The 21629-nt window shown below is 40.0% G+C and overlaps 1 protein-coding gene and 1 non-coding gene across 2 annotated transcripts; one reads left to right on the top strand and one right to left on the bottom strand.

The window, feature by feature from the left end:
• Positions 1-226: 226 nt before the first annotated feature.
• Positions 227-312, top strand: TRNAS-UGA. Its single transcript has one exon. It is a non-coding gene; the product is annotated as a tRNA-Ser (tRNA).
• A 7700-nt stretch (positions 313-8012) lies between these two features.
• On the bottom strand, positions 8013-21623 carry DNAJC12 (DnaJ heat shock protein family (Hsp40) member C12). Its single transcript, XM_009637000.2, has 5 exons — positions 17432-21623; positions 14234-14312; positions 11743-11882; positions 10287-10488; positions 8013-8187 (listed from the first exon to the last, which is right to left on the bottom strand). The coding sequence occupies exons 1-5, from the start codon at positions 17507-17509 to the stop codon at positions 8093-8095; spliced, it is 594 nt and encodes a 197-aa protein (XP_009635295.1). The 5' UTR covers positions 17510-21623; the 3' UTR covers positions 8013-8092.
• Between the last annotated feature and the right edge of the window lie 6 nt (positions 21624-21629).

Raw genomic sequence — 21629 nt, 5'->3', positions numbered from 1 at the left:
ACAACTACCTAAAAAAAAAAAAAAGTTATATGATAGACAACTTTTCCAATCGCTGAGAGAACAGAATTAGTAAAAAGAGGGGGGAAAAAAACCAAGATACCAGCACCAAAAAAAAACACCAAAACCACCACAAGAGGAAATAAAACAAGCGATGGCGGTAACTAACGCGTCTGCTTCCCCGCGCACAAGTATTATTTTTTTAAAAAAAGAAATCCACCAGCGCCCAGCCGGCAGTGGCCGAGTGGTTAAGGCGTTGGACTTGAAATCCAATGGGGTCTCCCCGCGCAGGTTCGAACCCTGCTCGCTGCGGCCCGATGGGGGTTAATTTTTTTCTCTCCCATGGCGTAGAATGTGCAGGCTCTTTACTCTTCATGGCTTCTCTTAAGCGTGCAACTGCGGTAACCGGAGGGATTGTGTAGTATCTATCCTATTGCAGCTCGTTCAGCCATGCCTACACGCTCCTTCCCTGCCCCTGTCAAGAAATAAAGTAGCAGCAATAGGTCCCAGGGCAAGTTTCCAGCACTGCATGTAAACACTTGTGAGGAACAGCAGTTGGTGGAGGTGGGAGAAGGGTGCATTGGGATGAGTGTTCTTTCCACAGCTCACCTTCTAGGTTTTCTGAGGCAGGATGGGCACTGTCCAAGTGCAAAGCTCAGGATTAAACCAATGCCTTGCACAGACCGTTCCCCCATTTGCCCAAAGGGCTATTGTCCTGCTCCCATGTCCTACAGCTGATACAAAATAAATACAGTAGCAGCAGGCTACTCTATATTGAATGCATTCTCTTCGTCAAACCTACTCTTTCATGACAGAAGCTGGTCTGATTACTCCTAGACCTCCAGCGAGGGAGTCCTAGATCACCTTTTCCTGTCCTTTATGGCCTTCTGCACAGGCATGAAGCATGCACACACACAATCTGGCAATGGGGGGGTTGGGTGGGAAACACAGAGAAGTTATTATGCAACTAATAACCAGGAAAAACATAAGAACAAGGCACTTCCCCATACACACACGCATCTCCCCTCTTTCTGACTGGCTTAAACTGACCTTTCATCACCCAGATGTGTCTATCTCCTCCTATGTGCGACCCCAGCATTAGTGAAGAGACGAAAAATTTGCAGTCAGGTAAGAGAAGACTGAAATTAAGAAAAAGGCCATTTCCACAGGGGCCAAAATAGGCTAGAATAGGAACAACCGCTTTTCACGCCTCTCTCTCTTAAATACAAGACAAAAACCCAATACAAAGACACAGGCAAGCCCATTCTTTCTAGCATCATGTTTTGTTAGTGCAACTTAATTTAATCAGAAAATGGAGGCAAGGGGAAGAAGAAGAAACACTGAAATACCCCTGCTCAGAACAAAATAAAAGTAAGAGGGGACAAACAATTGTTTAGACTGGCAGCAAAATGAATATTTCAAAGTGCACCCTAACAAGGCTTCCAGGGATTTCAGGTTTGGGTGTTTGTTTCTGTTAAGGCACATGCAAGCGTTAGAGGGTTCACTTTAGCAGGAATCTTAAATTGGTAAATAACTGACAATGGTACTGTGTGATACGTGACCATAACGTTAGGCATTTCCCTCGAGTTCTCACATGCAAAGGTATGTGCCAAGGGATACAGGAATCAGACATCTTATCTATCATCTCAGACATTGCAGAAGAGACAGTTTTTAAATTCAAGAGTATTGAATTAAGCATCCTTTGCTAAGGTGTGGTACATGTGCTACTTTCACCTTAGCATATTTGTATTCTAACAGCAGCTTAAAATTTTGTGCTTAGAGCAGTACGTTAGTTGCTCTGCAAAATAGCAAAGTTTTTAGTGAGTGTGCACATTTCAGGTAACACATTTTAGAAAACATAACTTCTTTTCCACATATAAGGCTTGACTTTGTTTAAACAGTCAGGAATTGAAACTCTCTTGTTCTTTTCTAACTCAAAGGGCCCACGCACCCCTGTAATCTGGAACAGATGAGAGAATGTATTTTGTGTAATGCAGTTTTGGGTAACATTCCAAATTAATAAAAAGACAATATTAAAAGAGTCAAAATACTAAACACAGTGGGCGAGCTTTGCACTAAGTCCTTCTTTTCAATTGCATCACTGCAGAAGTTGCCGGGTTTTGTACTGACCACTTTTGTGGGGTGTTTTATTTCCAAAAGACATATTTCATTGCTTTAACAGATGTGAAGACAAAGCACCAACCCAATAAATATTTATTAAGAAATTTGCAACTTCAAGATGTCCTTTTCACTGGGACCTCGCTGGGGATGGAAATGTCAAATGACTAACACTTAAAAGACGTGGTTATTTTAAATTTTATATTGAAAAAATAAGAGGCCAGTCTGACAGAAAAGCAACAAAAATCTCCTCCATCTAAGGAGGTATCTGCATTCAGTGAACCTTTTCACCTTGAAACTGATTTTCTCTAAAATTTGCAGTTGAAAAAATAAAAGAGCAACAGTGAACACCCAAGTAACTTCTCACCCTTACCCTTCAGCAAGATTTATGAAAATGTTCTCATCAAAGTACTAAAAAAGGGGAAGAACCGTATGGTTTTAATCACAATTTTTTTTTGTAATTACAGAAGAAAGTAAGGACTGCCAAACAGCCCACTAAAGCTATATACACATCAGCAGCACTAGTGTTCCTGCTTCAGTGCTCGCCTCTTGACTCCTATCACTTTTCACCTCCGTTTTACAGCAAAGAGTTAAAGCACTACTGTTCTGATCCGCTTCCCTTTTTAAACCTCAGCTAGAACAGTGAGAAAGAGCAGGGCAGTAACGAATCTGGTGCTGGAGTCCAGACTCCAAAGCGTACATACGGGCTCAACATGGTACTGCTCCATATCTCTGCCACTTGGTGCAATTTTCCTCCCCAAACCCTTCAGGCCCGCTGCACAGTACCTTCAGGGATCAAGGTGCCTCTAGCCTGCTAAGCAAAGAGGTGCTTAAGATTTCCAGGCTCCTTTTTTATTTTTTTATCATCAGCTACCCACACTGAAGCAAGCAGCCCAGTCCTTTGGCAGTTGCAGGCCAAGGATGGACATGGGAATCCTGGGGAAGACTCAAATCCTTTGAAAGTGAGGACTGCAAGTAGCGGAAAGCACCAAAGGCACCCAGGCCCAACCAGCTGGAACAGTCTCTTACTCCTCTGGACCTTTCTGCTCATTCTTCTGCTCCCCCATCCCCTCGATATCATTCACACAAAGTTGTTTATGGAAAGAGGAGGAGTTGACAGTCCTCTTCCCAGCATAAATTTGGTGGTTCCATGGAAATTAACTGCTAGTAAAGGACCAGCTCGGACAATCCTGGTGAAGTTAATGTGGTTTCTGCAAGGATCTGTCCCTGAAAGTCAAACTGTATCTCCGCAGAAAGGCTGTCTGTCTTTGGTGCCGAGTCTTTCAGTATTTTTGGAGAAGCAGTTTTGACAAAGCAGCAAGCAAATAATTTTGTCCAAAGCACTGAGAACCACATCACACATCAAGACCGGAAACCTTCCGAATATTGGCAGCAGTAACCCCTCTCCCATACTGCCCCACCAGAAGAAGGGAGCAAGAGCAAACCACCGTGAAGACAGAAAAGAGAGGAAAGAAAATTCATTTTCTCCAGCATCCATCACCTGTGACAGGTTACAATAGCCATCAGAGACCCAAGATGTGTAACAGTTCCCAGTCTGTATTGCGCACCACTGTAATGACTCAGACACAAGCCTTTCAAAGCTGGGACAAACGGAGCACATGAAGAGTCTCGCCTTCATTAGCACAGGAAGGAGAAGAGACTAATAGAGTGAAGGTGAGAGAACAAACATACGCAGTGCCTACCGTCGGGGGGAGGCTCGGCAACTCTTATAACAGCAGGATGAGCGTGTATGCTGGGTTGCAATAAAAATACCCAGCATAAATTAACTGATAAACATCACCCCATCTGACAGTGACAGAGGCTGACAACTTACTGAGTTGCTTTATCTTTTGTTGTGTAATTTCATCAGCTTTACAATAGCTTCACTGCTTACCTTCCCAGCAGTCTTGTCCCTCATTTCAGGATATGAGAGTGTAAGATAGCAATGTTCGTGCTCAGGAAATTAAAGCTACCCAATATCTGTTTTAATCATCAGGATACTTGGTTCTATTATAGAACATATAAACTGCCTTTTTTTTTTTCCCCCCTCTCTCATTCAAAGAAAGAGGAAAACAAGCATTCAGGAAACGATCTTACCATCCAGCATTACTCAGCCTGAGATTTTAAGTCATGTACTATGAGTATTCATCATCAAAACTAACTCCTACATCACCACTTGGGAAACGTTGGCAAAACAACTTGGCAAATACTGGCAAAGCAAAAAGTTCACAAAGAACTAGAACATTCTCAATCTTATACATTCAGCATTTGCACAAGAACAGGCATTAGAGCAGTAATTAAAGATATATTGATTTTATATAATTGAAGAACCCCCCAGAGCTTTTCAGTTTCATTGTAAACATCTGGCTGAATAAACTAGTTGATACAGTTTCAGAGACCTAAAAACACATATTAAACAACATGCCCTATTTTCTGTATTTTATTATCCTCATCATCCACCTGCTATCTCATAACTTCCAGCTGAAATCTCATCAGCCCTCACAAGTCCAGTAATGGCAAAGTTTAAGCAATACTTTTGACTGGACTCCAGAGGATCTAGGCTCACTCCACAGGTCTGTTTATTTTCATACCAAGCTAAGCTAAATCACTTAGAGCTATAGCTAACAAAGTGCACAAGCACGGTAATGGTCAATCGCTGTGCAGTGGAAGCACACACCGAGTCAGACCCCTCAGGTACCCAGATGGTTCAGGACCCTTTGTTACCTGCCTAAACAGCTCACAGAAGTGCTCCAGAAGAAAACAGGACCTTACCATCCCTTGCAAGTAACTGCCCTCTCCCCCAACTCAAGATTCAGCCCCCTAATTCTAATATATAGTACCTGGGTTTGTTGCTGTTGCTCCCCATCCCCACAACTGTCCTTTTGCAGCTGTTTCCACTTTGCAAAGAAAGTTAAGTTCTCTGTTGGCCACCAAAAAACCATGTATACCTGACTATTGCCTCTTAATCACATCTTCACAGAGCGTGAGATCCAGCTTACAACCTCCGCTCCAATTAATATTTAAGCATATTAATGCTTACCAGTGCAGAGGCCAAGGCACTGCAACCTCCGCTCCAATTAATATTTAAGCATATTATATGCTTACCAGTGCAGAGGCCAAGGCACCACATTATTGTGGATAATATCATGTGGGACATTTGCTGCGTCTTTTCATGCTACTAGCAAAAAAACCTTTTAAAAATTCTAACAATGGGCAATTTGTCAGGTGCTTATTTCTTTCCTTTCTAACATGAGGGAGAACTGGGCTGCCCAGTTATTCCAGTTAACTATTCTTACTGGCCAACAGGTCAGGTCCCACCAGTGCTGTCCCAAAAGCAAAACAGGCTGCACAGCTTCCTCTCGCTTTCTAGTACCCCTGGGTTTGCTCTGCTAGGAATAGGTTAATTACAATGGGCAATTTGTCAGGTGCTTATTTCTTTCCTTTCTAACATGAGGGAGAACTGGGCTGCCCAGTTATTCCAGTTAACTATTCTTACTGGCCAACAGGTCAGGTCCCACCAGTGCTGTCCCAAAAGCAAAACAGGCTGCACAGCTTCCTCTCGCTTTCTAGTACCCCTGGGTTTGCTCTGCTAGGAATAGGTTAATTCAGCTTTATTTGAGAATACAGAAAATTGGACCATTTCAAGTTAAATATATACATAAATAGAAAAAAGTCTGTGTCGGTGTACTAGAGCACCAGTTAATAATCTGTCCCCTTTACTAGGGCAAATACAAATTAGAGTACTGATCTCTAGCAGGTACCTTGCAATATGCAAGTTTTACCATCAGCTTTCACTGGGCTGAGAGTCTTCCAAATATCTGCAATTATTCATCCAGAACAAATATCTAAAGGTGCTTTGCCAAAACAAACCATGTAATAATTGGCTAATAATGACATCAGTTTTAATTACATGAAAAACGAGTTTGCTGTACAAAGGTCTATTGTATATTTACCTCTTGAGGGAAACCAGCTGGTTAAGTGCTAAATCATCCATCCAGCTACCCCCTTTTACCTTTACCAGTCAAATGGGGAGAGGAGAAGCTGAGCTGCCGTCTGATTCAAAGTATTCCAGCCGACTGCATTTCCATCTTTTTGGTAAAGACAGGAAAGTTGTACCCTATTACTTTGTATCCTTTGCATGAACTAGAGTTTCTTCTGTTACTGCTGTTTGACATACTTTGCAGTCCCTCCCTATAAAATGGATTGAAAGTCTTTCTTGGGCAAATACCTTTATCTAAAGGAAAGCAGCATATGCACTAGAAGAAAATTTGTAATTACATTTAGCATATATTACAGGGAATTATTAATCTCATCTCTGTAATGTTTTCAGCTACAAAGTATGCAAGGGCAAAGCATGTAGAATAACAAAAAAAAAATCTTTTGGATAAGCAGGATGGTGTGCCGTAAAAATAGCTATTGCTACTGATGCCATCAACTCTAGGATCAATGTAGCTGTATCAGGAGAACACCAGTACTTTCAGCTTTTATAAACTGGTACAAACACAACCAGCATTAACACTAGTATCAGCCCCTGTAAAGATAAATGGCACCAGAATAAATACACTAATGAGGCTAATAAGATAGACATATTATCAGGGTTCCATTGGCAGGCACTTGTGTTATAATTTATAGCAAATGGGCACCAAACAGGAGAAGCACAGTAGGTCAGTCAGCACATCACACCCCTGCACGGTAGAGCCAAACATGTCACTCCAGGGAGAGACAGACATGCTAATATTGTTTCCATGTTGGGAAAAGGCTGTAGTTTTCAGATTAGACTTTCCATGGAGATGCCCAAGATTCATAACTGGACTTCCTTAAGCTTTTACCTACACTGAGGGGACAAATAACAAGAAATTCAAAAGGGATCTGTGTGGTGGGTAGAAGATTCCAATTAAAAAAATGAAAACATCCCCTTTTTGTATGCATGCAGTTTTATTTGTTGCTGCTGGAATTACTTGTCTGCACAAAACCACAATGTCAATACCTGATATATTAGCCAGGTTTACAAAGAAGAAAGCAAATACAAAATGAATAAACACAATGTAGAGCTTGAAAACTTGCCCAAAATATCAAAAAGCTTTTCTGTGAGCTTTTGTACACATTGATGCTGACTGGCCTGACTCTTCATTCCTCACCATACAAAACCTTGATAAGACCCCGACTACCAGGCCGGAGCAGAGAGGGAAATTACTATTAAGCCACAGGACAATGCTGGTCCACAGACAATGGGTATCAGTTGTCCACCAATACATCTTCAGAAGAAATTAAGTTGCTAACTGGAGAAGCGAAGTTCTGGAACTGCCTTCCAAAATAAATAGCTGGTGCAAAAAGCGCACTTGTTAAGATAGAAACCAAGTGATTTTTTAAGAGTGCTTGATCTATCATGGTGACCTTCTTGGGTAATAACAAGGTTCTTAGTTCATCTATATCCCAAGATCACAATTCTCTAATAAGTTTGTAACAGTATTGTACATGTGTGCATAATAAATCACTATAGGAAGTACAATGCAATGGAGAAGTGAGCCAGTGTACATCGTTTAGATATAAGCACAGTTCTGATTAAATTTCATTGTCATATAGCTTTTAGAAGATCGTCACTGAATAGGATGATATGCTGGAGTCTAACATTGACTTTTGGTTCTACTGAGAGTACATTCTTCATAGCATGACAGTGTTGAGAGAAATATTCACTACACAATACTTAAGAATACAAGAAACAATATATAAAATGTTAGCTAACTTCACAAAATCACTTTATGTTAATACTGAAAAGGGCTTTACTTTTTAAAGTCGCTTATTAAACAAAAAGACCACCATCTGTAATGCTCAGAGCATGCATGTTAACAAATCAGTATTGACACTTATTTGAACAACGTTCACATCACAGTGAATGAATACAAATAACTTATCACTGCTGACAAAAAAATACTGAATTGTTGAACAGATGATCTCACACTCTTGCATATTTTGCATTTTAGATCTCGTAGTTTCTGAATTTCCTCAGCAGCTCTGATGGAGCATCCCCTGACCAACGGAAACGCAAGTGCCAGTAATTTGCCTCTGAAAATCCTGAGGAAAAAAAAAGAGAAAGGCAAGTAAATTATGATAAACATGGATAAAACTAAGTTGTTTGAAATAATATTTGATAATCTTCTCCAGAAAAAGTAAGTAAAAAATTGGTCACTTCCAGTGCTCTTGACTAGCAGGGGCAACCTCTGTATTCTTGGCACCATTTGAACAAGAATTCAAGCAAACACCAAACTTCAAGATATATATCAGCTGGGAAGAGTCCAAAGGAGAACAGCAAGAACGACAGCAGTCTAGAAAAGAGGACTTACCAAAAAAAAATTGAACAAATTGCATTTGCTTAATCTAAAGAAGAAGAGATAGCGGGTGACATGATAAATCTCCAAGTACGTGAAAGGCAGCAGTGTGGAGGGAAGGTACAGATGGCCCTTTCCACACGTAAGGGAGTAAAGGAGTTTTTCAGACCCTGCACTATGTTTTTATGATCTATGGGCTGTTAATACTAAAATGTGATCTTCCTATATCAGGAAGCTGAAGCCTATTACCAGACTTAGTGTTAAAAATCTCTTATTCAGGCTCAAATAGCTACGTGGAGTTGTAGTCCATAATTCTTACAGACCAGCAGACAGGAACTGAAAATATCCCTGTTTAAAAGTGGAATCCAATATAATACATTTTCCTGGACCAAAAGAAAAGCATTATCAACATCCTACAATCAAGTATGAACACTGGAGTGCATACAGGCCCTGTCAAATAAACATATTCTAATATTAACATTTATTAATGTAAATATATGCCCACTGGGTAAATTAAATAGGCATTTGATTGGTTTGATATTTTTCCCATTCAAATCTACAGAAATTAAATTAAAACTTAAAATAAGAAAATTACTGCAAAGAAAGCTCACCATGGGACCTTAGACTAGATATAAGGAAGAAATTTTTTACACTGAGGGCGGTGAAACATTGGCGCAGGGTGCCCAGAGAGGTGGTAGATGCCCCATCCCTGGAAACACTCAAGACCAGGTTGGACGGGGCTCTGAGCAGCCTGCTCTGCTTGAAGATGTCCCTGCTCACTGCAGGGGGGTTGGAGTAGGTGACTTTTAAAGGTTGCTTCGGACCCAAACCATTCTATGATTCTATCATTACAAGGAACGAGATGATGTTTTCTTTACTGTGAAATTTTACTATTTTACAAAGGATATAGTAATTATTTAGTTATCAAAAAAAAAGCAAATAGTATAATTTTATAGAGCATAATTTTTTTAAATATAAAATTTTCAGTTATGCCTCACATACATTTTGTTTGTAGAATTTTCTTACCTATTTTCTGCATTCCACAAATGTTTGGGATTAAATTAGGTTTTGCTACCCTCACAGTTCAACTTAATTTCCTGTTTGATCAAGCTGGGGAGAAACGACAGGACTTTGTTTAATCATAGTTCTCTGATAGCATAAGCCTAAGATTATGAAACTCCTGAAGGATCAAGCAGAACAGAGGGTGGCCATTGTGGTAAGTAAACTTCGATTCAGGCATACTAACCTAAACAAGAGACAGGAAACACCACCTGGCCAGATGACAGCTTTTGAAATACACATTTATTCTGGTGCATGCACTATTTTTTAAAAAATCTGTTGAAATAGTTCAAATACAAAGGAAGCCTTCAAATTTCAATTTTTAATCCTCATTAACTCATCAGATGCAAACTGTGCATAAATACTGAATGCTGGATAAAATAAAAAATAGTACAATACCTAAATGTTTTATTTAACATCTTAAAAGTTATTTTTATTAAAATCACTGAAAATAATTGCCTTTTTTTTTTTATTTTGATATAGCAGCAAAACTGAACTTTCCATTTTGGCTTGAGAAGAATTTTTTCCTCTTCTCCTCTAGTTTTCGGGTTTACTAGCAAACAAGTGAGCAAACATGGGGTAGGGAGGAAGAAAGGCCTGAAAGCTTCAAAATTAAACAAATAATAAACAATATAAAACCCAAAACAAAACCCCAACCCAAAACCACATTTAAAAAGCTACCAGTTAAACATATTATTCTGGAGAAGAATTTCTCATGACTAAAAGCCTCCATTTCAGACCAATCCCTGGATACTGCAATTTTCTGTAACTGCTGGTTTCACTTACTTGGGGAGTCTGGATTCTTTGAAGACTGTGGTTTTACATCAGAAATTGCAACATCTTCTTGCTCCCTGTTCCCATCTGACAATCCGTCTTCATTGCTTTCCATCTGTTGGGTCCAAATCTCATTAGTTGTGTTGTTGCTATTATTCAAGTCAGGAGCTTCCAGCATTTGGTCCTTCTTACTTTGGACAGCCCAGTGCATTGACTAAATAAATGCAAAAATAACAAATAAACAACTAATTCCTATGCCTTAAAAGATTTTTTAAATGAATTTCTCTTTTCTTTCTTATACTGTTGTAATAAATGCTTAAACAAAGCACATATTGGAGAGAACCTTGCAGGTCAATAGGACAGGGGAATGCATGGTTACATATTGCAAATAGCATTTGAGAGAACAGTTTATGTCAGGTAGGAATCAAGGACAAAATGCACAATTGCATCAAATAATTCTAAGGGTCTTTTGTCCAGTTTCTTCTGTCGTGACTTCTGACCCTTTTTTTAAGAGGCCTTGAGTGACTTAGAAAATGTCCATTTTCAAGGCTGTCTTTGACTTCAAGGTGCCCTTTGAAAACAAGACAATTAGGAAAACTTTCGTATTAAAGTCTGTGAAATAACTTCTGTTTGGAACTGAACTAAGCTTGATGGGATACCCCCAGCAAACATTTAAGCTCAGGCATAATGCTTTAGTTGAAGAAGCTCTCAGACTTTTCTCATAAGAAGAACCGAGGCGGGCAGAATTGGCAAGGGAAACATTTATTCACCTGCCTTAAAATCTGACTACATAGACTTGTAACCATCATTCACCCTAATAAGGCAGAAAAAAATAAAACATTATAGAATTAGGATCTACTAGGAACACGCTATCAAATTATCTCACTAGCAAAATTAGGAGGGAAAACAACCTTCAGAACATCTGTCTCTGTCACAAATCACCCCACTAGCCTAGCAGGGCCCCTCCAGAGACCTGTGTGAAGCCCAGGGTACCAAGGAACCTACCTTCTAGATTTTTCAATGAGCTCTTTATTTAATCAGATAGCATGAAAAACCATCTGATAAGCAGTATACCAAAAGGAGGATATATTATACAAAGGTCCTAGCTTTGAAAATAAATAAAAGGTTTCTACAAAAGCAAAGTGTGCTGAAGCATTTGAAAACAGCCCCTGAGTTACTTAAACATATATGATACACATATAATTCACATAAAAGCAGCAACTCAATAAATTCACTCTAAAACTACTAGCCCCAAACCCTTCTGTGAATGGGCTTCTATAGCTTTCCAATTTTTCCCCAAGTTTCCTTAACTCCCTTAGTGCAGGAATCACTCTACACTATTCCCATCCCCAAAACCTACCACTGCAGCCAAAGTGTTATAACTCATCCTCTCACTCACTGCAACATTTTCTCTGGACCAGTCCTACTTCCCCCTCCTCCTGAAGGCCCAAACTTAGACAACACCAACCGTTTTCACGGAATTGCTCAGGGCCTCCCACTGCTGGAATGGAATGGTAATTTTGCTTCGCCTCCAGTAATCATAACGCACTCGACTCTCTTCGTTAGTAAGAACTTCCTTAGCTTGCTGCAGCTTCTGGAAATTCTCCACTACAACACAAAAAGATACTAAAGCCAATATTTGTTTTGAAATAAATTAATTCAGATATGAAAGGGGAGCTGCCAACAATGGCTTAGAGCAAACAGAGTAAAAGAGACAGAAGGAGAGCTGAGCGACAAAGGAACGTGGGTGTTCTGCTTACAGCTTTGCAAAGTTTTAGCTGGCTTTAGGATCATAGCACTGCTGGTGGACAACTGATATCCTTTTCAAATGAGGACTAAAATGCTCCTTTGTCTACCAGCTTCAAAATCTCCTAAATTTGAGTACAGAAAAACTTAGAGTACAGCAGGCACAAGGCACAAGTCGCCCCCTGTAGACAACCTTAAAAAGGGAAATTAAACTGGAGTAATAATGCTTTAAAGAAACACCCTTGCATCCACAGCAGCAAGGAAGTCAGAGCAAAGCACAACACCAAGAAAACATGAGCAGAGGAAAAAAAAAAAAATTACAAGCAAAAACTGACAAGCAAAAAGAGGAATCTAAATATAGTTCAAGTTAAGTAGCTTGTGCATTTTATTAGGTATGTTTTCTACATATGCTAAAATGTTATCTTGCCTACCAGACTGCATGAATGAGAGCTCTTGTTTTTCCTTAGGGTAATTATTAATGAAATGGTTACTAAGGATGCAGCTGCATGTTACTATTTGTAGAAGGGTTATAAAGATTTAGACTTTATATATGAGTCACCTATGTGATCTATTATTATTATTATTCATTTATTCCAGTTTACAAATTAGAGATATTTCTTTTGAAATACACTAAGCCCAAACACTAATCAAAATTGGTAACTATAAATCTAACAACAGACAACAGGTTGAGGGGGCAGTTCTATTAGGTTTCCTTTTTCTAGCATTACTAGTTTTCAACAACCAAAAGGTCTATTTAATTACTCTTTCTTGAGCTTCTGAAATAAAAATATAAACTTTCACCAGTACTGTCAAAAGGTACTTAAAGTAAATACAGCATGTTCAGGTCAATGAAGCATAAAATATTTCTTCTTGACAAAGCTGCTCCAACGTTTGGCACTTGGCCTCCCTTTTTCTGTTACTTAGTTTCAATTAATTGTGAGGGACAGGGACACGGGACTGGGGGGCGGTGCAGGCAGAACAAGGACCATGCACTGGAACAGTCTCTCGTTTCCCTTGCTGCAATAGCCAGAATTTTCTGCAGCCAGAATTTACGTTCCATCGGTTTCATTGGTACTTGTTCTATCATTTAGAATGAATTAAATATTAGGGATCAGGTCACTGTTAGTAGGTGGTAGATCATCTCTCAAATGCCAAATATGGGGGGGCTTCCTTGTCAGGGAATCTCGAAGTGAAACATCCGACCTATTTCACCTTCTAACTCCCCCCCTTGCCAACCCCCTGATTCTAGGCGAGGATGGCACATCAAGGAAAGCCAAGCCCCGCTAAGAGCCCTGCTGGAGGCGGGGAGCACGAGTCTCATTTAACATCTGCTCTACTGCCAGCTCTGCTGCCTCAGGGGAGGCCGTGGATGAGGTCAAACTCACACAAGTAGGTAGGCTCTGGTGTTCGGTTTATGCTTATGTTGTTCAGTTTATAGTTCTACTAATAGGAGGAATTGAAGGAAAAGTTTTTCACAATCAAAATTGGAAGCATATTTAATTATTCTACAACAGATTTTTGGTGGGGACCATAATTATCATCAAAATAACCTTTGGTATAAGAATATAAACTATTCAGATGTTGGTGAGCGCTGATTAGAGCGATCTTGTGGTTATGAATGGGTAAGATTGTCTCCAAATAACTCAGGTGCTGCTTAGCCATCACAGGTTTGATGAACTGAATGCTTTCATAAACGCAAATGTTAGCTGCTCTTCCGCAAACAGATGGCTACTCATGTGGTGATGACTTCTCTTTATTTCCAGTCATTAAATTACATTAAAAGAAACTAAAGTACATTTACCATGTTCCTGATGGGATCGTTCATGGAAGCAAATTAACTAGTTGACACAAGTATGGCACCTGAATGCCATGAGCATAGAAGCAGGCCCTCTTCATAGGTCTAGAAAGGATTACACTCCATAAATAATTTCTGGATTAAAAGATGTTCTACCATAGAAAGAAAAAAAATTGAAGGTCCTAGGAAAAAAAGAATTCCAAAAAGTGTCTTCCTGCTCTATCACCAAGGAGCGTGCAAGTGTTAGAAAAGAATATTAAAGCTTGCTGTTTAAAGACAGTATGCTCCACACACATCACAGTTAAAATATATTGGGGGAAAAGAGTATTAAATAAAGTTTTAAGGTTGAATTTAATCTCTTAGTCACGTTAATATAAGAAAAAAAATAGATTGTTTTTAAACAGGGAAGAATACATACCTGCTTTGGGGTTTCCAGGATGTTTGTCAGGATGACATTCAAGGGCTTTAATCTTATATTCTGCAAGAATTTGTTCAACCTAAACAGAATGTTGAGACTTAAAGTGAGTAAATACACACACAGAGAAAAGATTTTCAAATTTGTTTTTTGAAAGGGGCTGGGAGGAACAACAAAGAATGCTGAAAGATTTTTTCCTATTAATTTTTACAAGCTTTAGTACAAACAAAATAGGTAACAACAACCATCTGTCAGTGACACTACTTATTTAACTTCATTTTCCATGCACACATTCCTGTTTTTGTGAAGCTCAGTCATCCAATACGGCAAGCTGGCTTTAAGAAAGATCTGTAAAGATCATGTGTGTGAAACCCTTTCCTCGCATTTGACCACACAGGCAAAATGCATCACTTCAGCCTCTCTTCACTTTGTTTAATCAACCCTAATTTTTAACGAAGTCTCATTGCAGGAGGCAAAGACCTTCTGTATTGCTGTAGATCAATATGTGGGACTGGGTGGCTTTCTCCATATCCTCTTCATAGGAAATTTAGTCAGTGTCGCATGGCTTTTCCATCTTGGCTACCCCGAAGCTAGATAATTAGCAGTTCACATTCCTCCTCCCAAGTTAAATTGCTGTGCAAAAGGTTGGGTTGGAATAGAATAAATTTATAATCAATATTAGACTATTGGCATGTATTAGTTTATTAATTACAAGCTCCCACACAGTTTATAGTGCCATAAAATATTAGAACCACTGGAAAAAACAGAGACTTCTTAACAGTTAACAAAATACAGGAAACCACTGGAGTGGGCATCAGCTTAGATGTTCAGCTTTTCCAAAGTATCTTGCTGCTTCTTATAATTCAGAAGCCAAAACTTCCTTATATTATTCCAGAACAACTCAAGCTTTCACAACAATTTGCCCCAAGATATCAATTAGCTACTATTCTTTCCCACGCTAGAAGGGCTGTTTATATAAAATTCCTCCTCCTTCAAATGCTGATATCTATATACAGTTTAAATTATTTATTTCAAAATTAAGGCTTGCTACATTTTTTTTTATTACAAAATTACAGTTCATTCAACTAGCTGGCCCAATTTTGCTGTCATATGCTGGGAAAGATGTGGTCTACAGTAGTATTTTAAGAATCCTACACTTCTTGCTCTTCTCAGTTAACTTCCTCGAGAGGGACAGATACAAGGTGATACAAGTCCAGTCAGTAAGACACTTAAAGATAGATACATTGTACAGAGAACTTGTTGAAACTGGTTATTATATAGCTAACTACCACCTCTAAGACTTAGTTATATAAAGGGGAACTTTGAAGTTACAATATGTACAGTAGCAGAGGGGTAGTGTGGAAGTCTTCAGTTTAAAAAAAAAAATCAGTAGAAGGATAAGTTTATATGAAGTTTATACAAAATATATGAAATTTATATGAAATATTCATTGAGGTTTTTTACCAAGAAGGGTATCCCATACCCACTATATATGAATAATGCTGTTCTTGGAAGAAGGATGAAGATTAAATCTCCCCCCTTCCTCTCAAGTCTGAAGATGAACAAGGTGTCCATGAGCTCAATTCTACAAGAAGCAAGAACGAACACAGGCATTTACTTGAATACAGGGGAAATCTGTAGAAATTGAGACTATTTGTGCTTAAATTACCCAGGCCAGATCAAGACCAGAATATTCAGCCGATTCAATGAAAGAATGGAAGCTGGGAAGGTGCTGTATATGCCTAAAGAAGCCTGTGCTGCCACAAATACGTGACTGTATTTGTCACATACAAAGTAATGTGATTGCAAAACACCTGTAATGCTTCGAGTTTCTGTTCAATGTTAGAAGCAGTGTGCACCGTCCCGAGGGAAGGCAGTCACAGTACTCAGGCAACTTGTGATCTCAGTTCCTACTCCCATGTCAATAATCTAGTAATGTCCACTGCTTCTCTCAACAAGTTATACTTGACAGATTATTTTTCAGGACCCATTAGTATTTATTCCATCTTTTTAATTTCATTTTGAAGCAATCTGAAAGATCATCATCACGTGTACATGAACTATTAATTAATTGATAAGACCTTCAGGAATTAGTGTGAGGTAGAAAATGAGAAGTAGCATCTGCAAGACAACATAAAAACCTTACACCGCCCTCTGCTGGGATGGCTTTTGGGAAGTTATCTCAAGAAAGACTTCAAATTGCCTTCCCTAACAGGTCAAAGATGCTTTACTAGTTTGCTTTCAGTGACAGAAGAGACAAGAGGTATTTCCCCAGCATTTGGCCGCTAGGATGGATGAGAGCATCTGATTAAATTTACCAAGCAAAATACAGCTTTTATCCACACTGAATACATCCTTCATTACAGCAGAGTAATCAAAACTCCTTTTCCAAAATCAAAACACAATTCCAGTTAATGTAACAATTAGATTTAAAAAAATATTAGCATACCACTTACTCAGACTATCCAAAAAATGTTATGCGGACACCGTTCAGAAGAAAAATACTTTTTTTAGTTACAAATGGTTCAACAATTGCTTAGCTAGATCTCACTGTAAGGTATGTATCTGCTACCCAAACACATTAGTAGAACTAGTATTTCAATGTCAATAAAGTTAGCATTTAAAAATCATTAATATGATTTAAAAAAAGAGAAATTATTTTTTTTCCTCCCAACCAATGAATACAGTTTTTAAAAAATTAAAAAAATACGTTAAAACCTGAGAAACTCAACAGCATTATCAGTGACCTACAGCTATGAACATGCATTGTTATTAGATGCATATAAATACCTTTTGTCATCTTTTAAAACCGAAAATCTATTCCAAATTATTATTTGGATGTTGTCAAATTTATGCAGCTGGCTCATGATTCACAACCATATCACATGTTGAAGTAAACTAATGAATAAACCATTCTTTCAGCTGTAGCTATAATACAATCCTGTTTTATAAGACACTTCTAGGATAAGCCTTAGTCTAGGATCTTAACATCGGCATACAGATCAGAACACTGAGCTTTCCGAAGGGAGATACTAAAAGATACCAGGGGCAAGAAAGAAGGTTTGCCATGCGTTTCAAATGGTCCTGCCTGTACAGAAAACCAACTTCACATCCCCCCTGTAGGCAGACAAGCACAGTCAAAACGTTACAAGCCTGGAGGGGAGGTGGGGAAGGCTCTGGGGAGGTGGGGAAGGCTCTTACCGTAGACAGTTCATCGCATCCTAGCAAGTTGTAGTAATCTTCCAAGTCAGCCGGTCTGCAGTTCAGAATTTCATCCATCTGGACGAGCCCAGCAGGCTTTTTCAAGCCCAGGCACAAAGGGTGTACAATAGAGTCTTGATACAAAGCTCACACGGGGGTTTAAAAGCAGCCCAGGGAAACAGGCAATTTCCACTCAGGTCTACAGCTCTCCCCGGTGCTTTTTAACACTGGCACAGCTGACACACATGGATTTTTCTTGAATTCTCTGCTCGCCATTGGTCCCTGCAGGATGCCAATCCGGTTGCAGGAACCTGCTAATGGCAATGTTCCCTGGGATTTGTAGTTGCCAAAGTCACTGCAACATGGCACTGTGGGTCTCCCCAGGCCGAGGAGAGTTCCGGACACTAAGATCTAGCTGTATCTGAGCTTTAGATCACACTACCACGCATATAGCCACTGAAAATCAGGCACATACTGACAGGCTTTCCTGCACTGAAATATATTTCTCTGCTTCATTTTTAATCACAACTTTTGCCACAGTCTTTGACAGGGAGATTATATGGGTAGTTATAGAAAAGAGTAAGGATTGCTTCCAAAATAACGATTACAGGGCTGCAAACTTTTGAGAATGAAGTACCGACCTTGCCAAAGCCTCTCAGCCTGTCAGTCCCTTCAGCAGAAAGGGGCGAATCTTTACTCTCTGAAGGCTACCTGGGGTACAAACACACTGCTCTTCAAACTGCTCTTGTACATCAGATGCACGTCTGACAATTAAGACTATGAAAAGACAACATGAAATACTTAAAGTCTCTATGTAGCTTGACAGCAGACAGTTTCTCATGCTAAATTACTTTCAAATTTGTGTCTTGAAGGTCTGTATCGTGTGCAAAACCTATTCCTTCTAAAACTCATTTTACATTGAAGTAAAATACCTTTAATTTTGAACTGTGATTCATGATCAAGGCCTCAGTCCAACAAAGACTGCAGACCTGTTTACCTGCAGCATCTCCTACGATCTATTGATTTTAAAAGATTACTTCCTAGGTGTAACGCTGACCACTTGCTGAAGTCTTTCCTCGGGACCCTAAGGAGCTCTATTTTCACTTTTCCCATCCCTGCAAGAGCTTTGTAACCCAGGAGGTTTCATGTCATTTAACACTGCTGATTCTTTAAACTAACACTTACAAATAGATGCCTCGAATAGTTACAGAATTTTAGATGCAGCGACCTAGCAGGAGAGTCTATGCAGAACAGATACACGAGGCGTGACCGAGGCTGGAGCAGGTGTGTGCTAATCAGTGAAGGACCTAGTGGCCATTCAAAACCGCTTATAAAGTACTGAATATATAATGCCTGCATTCACAAGCCCTTTATTATCTATATTATTAATCTTCTGAAATTATCTGCGTATAAAATTAGTCCTCCACTGCTTTCTCTTCAAGGTTGTATTGTCTGAAATTTCCTTTTTTTACTGTATGTTCACGTAGCTATTAAGATGATAAAATATACAAAGGGCATGAAAAGAAGCAATAATATTAAACAGCAAAACACAAGCCTCAGTGAAACTGTTTAAATCTGTTAGAAAACACTATTACCATATTTCTCTGACTAAATAAAACTATACACTTCTTTAACAGAGCAGAATAATTGGCAATTACAAATCTCTCCCTCTCCCGCATTCATAACTTAATAATAAACCAGAAAGGTATAGGAAAGAAAAGAAAGCCTTTCAGCAAGAGATCATGTAAATATTTAAATAGGTTGTACTTTGGGGGAGGATAAAAAACAAACAGCCGTCCCTCTTCCCAACAGCACCCCTGACACACCGTTCTTGCCCAAGTATTTCTTGCGTATTTGCGTAAGGTGAAAGGGAAGGCTCTTTAACCCTGTTTCCCTCCAGCTTTCGGTGGCCGTTTCTGTGCTGCAAGGGGAACTGCAGGTCCAAGAGCTGGATTCAGATGACAAAACCCTCAGACTTGCAAGCTGCTTGTTCACGGGGAATTTGCTCACGGAAGCCTCGGTCCCATCTCTTCAGACCCAAGAAACAAGGGCTTTGATCCAAACTGCAGCAGCAACTACCCTTGTGCCGACACACACACCCCAGGGACGTCCAGTGCTTGGGGCACAAAGGGTCCCACAGCACCGCCTGAAGGTTTGCATGTGGGGGACAGAAAATACTGATACCGAGTAACAGCTCGGTCTTTTACTGCTCCTGCTGACTTCAGTGGGACAACTCACAGAGCAAGGCATTGTCAAAAAAAGGAGAGCAAGAGAACCTGCCTGTACTACGCAGGAAAAAGACATCGAGATTGCCTCCAGGACATAAACTTTATTTGAAAGAGAATGACAGCGCAGGAGATGGCACAGCTTATGTGTCTACAGGCGGATTAGTTAGCGTTGCTCAGAACGTACAAACAGTACTGAAAGTGAGGAAATCTCGTATTTGTTCTCTGCACCCAACCACGAACAAAACGTTCCTATTCATTCCTAACACATACCAACAATTTCGCTTGTTTAGAACCAAGCGTGAAACTAAATTCTGGTTCAGTGTAACAGGAGGTTTACCACCAACTTATAAAAGTCATAAGTGGCTTTTTAAATAAAACAACAAGATCTGGAAATCTCTATTTGAATGTATACCCATAAAACACATCAAATCTTCCCATACCAGTTCTTCTCAACTGGCTTCTGTTGTTTTCCTTCCTGAGGGCAGAGTACACATTTTCAAGAGAAGTTCAAGGCACAATATAACTCAAATGAGTTTTGCATTTTTATGCTCCATCCTTGTCCCCACACATGCTCAGAGCTGCAGAAATAGACTACCAAACCGACTCGCCAATTTAGGGGTAACCACTGCAACATCATTAACGTGTATAAACGCTTGTGATTTTAGAGCTTTAGGATCCTTGAATCCTCTCCTCACCGATACCTTCGCAGAACGCTTCAGATCAGACACCTCTATCACTTACACGTTTTCTTCCTTAGGACATGGTCTTCACATAAATAAGCCCCAAACCAGCAATATTACTGCCACACCTCTCCTTTATACACTGACAAAAGCATCTTGCACGTGCTTTTTAAGAAATCTGAATCTTGCCTCAGCTTCAATACAGAAAAAAAGAATGCTTGCACACAGATTTGCACAGAGTAATAAAAGCATTCTCATTCACACCTGGTTACTTCATGGCTTGTTTTTGAGAAATAGGTAGTGTGACAAAGGGCATGTACATCTTTTTGGGGTTAATACCCGAAATAACCAGAAAAAAAAAAATTCCCTCCCCTACAAATACATATACATATCTATAAAATAATCCCTTTTGAAGCCAAAACCCATGTATCAACAATTTCAACCCAAAGTTTTTTAAAAGCTGTTGTTATCAAGGCCTACAAGGGAGAAATTCTGTCTAACCTTGGTCTTGCCACTGAACTGAGGGATTCAGTTGTATTAAATTCACTACAACTATTCTGCAAATATTTTGTGATGTTAAACAGTAACATTAAACAAAACAGTATTTAAATTTATATCCATGAAGTTTAGATCAAAATTCTGTCTTGGCAGAAGTCCCTGGGAAGTGGCCAAGTTCTATCCAGACAAGACTTCCAGGTAGAAAGAGACAACCTAAGGACTACTATCTAAGACTACTGTCTAAGGAAGCCCAGGCGTGGTACCTCTGTATTTACCGCACGGCAACGGTCCACAATCCAGCATCCAGGCAGGCCGCTAAGGATTGTCTCTACAATTTACGCAAGAGAAGGGATCCCTGGAAAACCACCAGTCACCACAGCGACTGGCTGAGCACAGCCCGCCGGGGAAGGCTGGCGTGAAGAAGAGTTTGTGAACGCCATTAGAGCAAATCCCAACTCCTGCAGTTTACCATCAGGTCTCCCATACGCTATGCAGGCTTCCTTCTTAAAACAGCCGTTGTTCAGGCTGGCGCTGAACCCCGCCCCCCAAAAACTTCCAGAGCCTCAGGGTTCAAGTACCAGGGTGATCCATTTAAGCATCCCCTCCAAAAGCCGAACCCGCAGGCGCGAAGCCCTTCCCAGGCCAACGTCTGTACTCCTGTAACCGTTTCTCTTCTCGCCCTCAGCCCCGTCGCGTTTAGGGGACACGAGGGGCCCCTCCGGCCCCCCCGCGCCGCTCCCGGACGGGCAGGGCAGCTCGCGGGGAGCCCCGTACGAGCTTCCCCGGGCGGGT

The sequence above is a fragment of the Egretta garzetta genome, unplaced genomic scaffold, assembly GCF_000687185.1.
Source record: "Egretta garzetta isolate BGI_Z169 unplaced genomic scaffold, ASM68718v1 scaffold204, whole genome shotgun sequence".
Classification (NCBI taxonomy): Eukaryota; Metazoa; Chordata; class Aves; order Pelecaniformes; family Ardeidae; genus Egretta; species Egretta garzetta.
The sequence above is the reverse complement of the archived record's forward strand: the minus strand, read 5'-3'. Positions and strand labels throughout refer to the sequence as shown.

Coding starts and splice junctions, on each gene's coding strand:
- DNAJC12 (XM_009637000.2), bottom strand. CDS start 17,509: ATGGATGAAATTCTGAACTGCAGACCGGCTGACTTGGAAGATTACTAC. Junction 14,313..17,431: donor GATGCGATGAACTGTCTACG/GTAAGAGCCTTC, acceptor CATTCTGTTTAG/GTTGAACAAATTCTTGCAGA. Junction 10,489..11,742: donor TGAGCAATTCCGTGAAAACG/GTTGGTGTTGTC, acceptor GCATTTATTTAG/TCAATGCACTGGGCTGTCCA.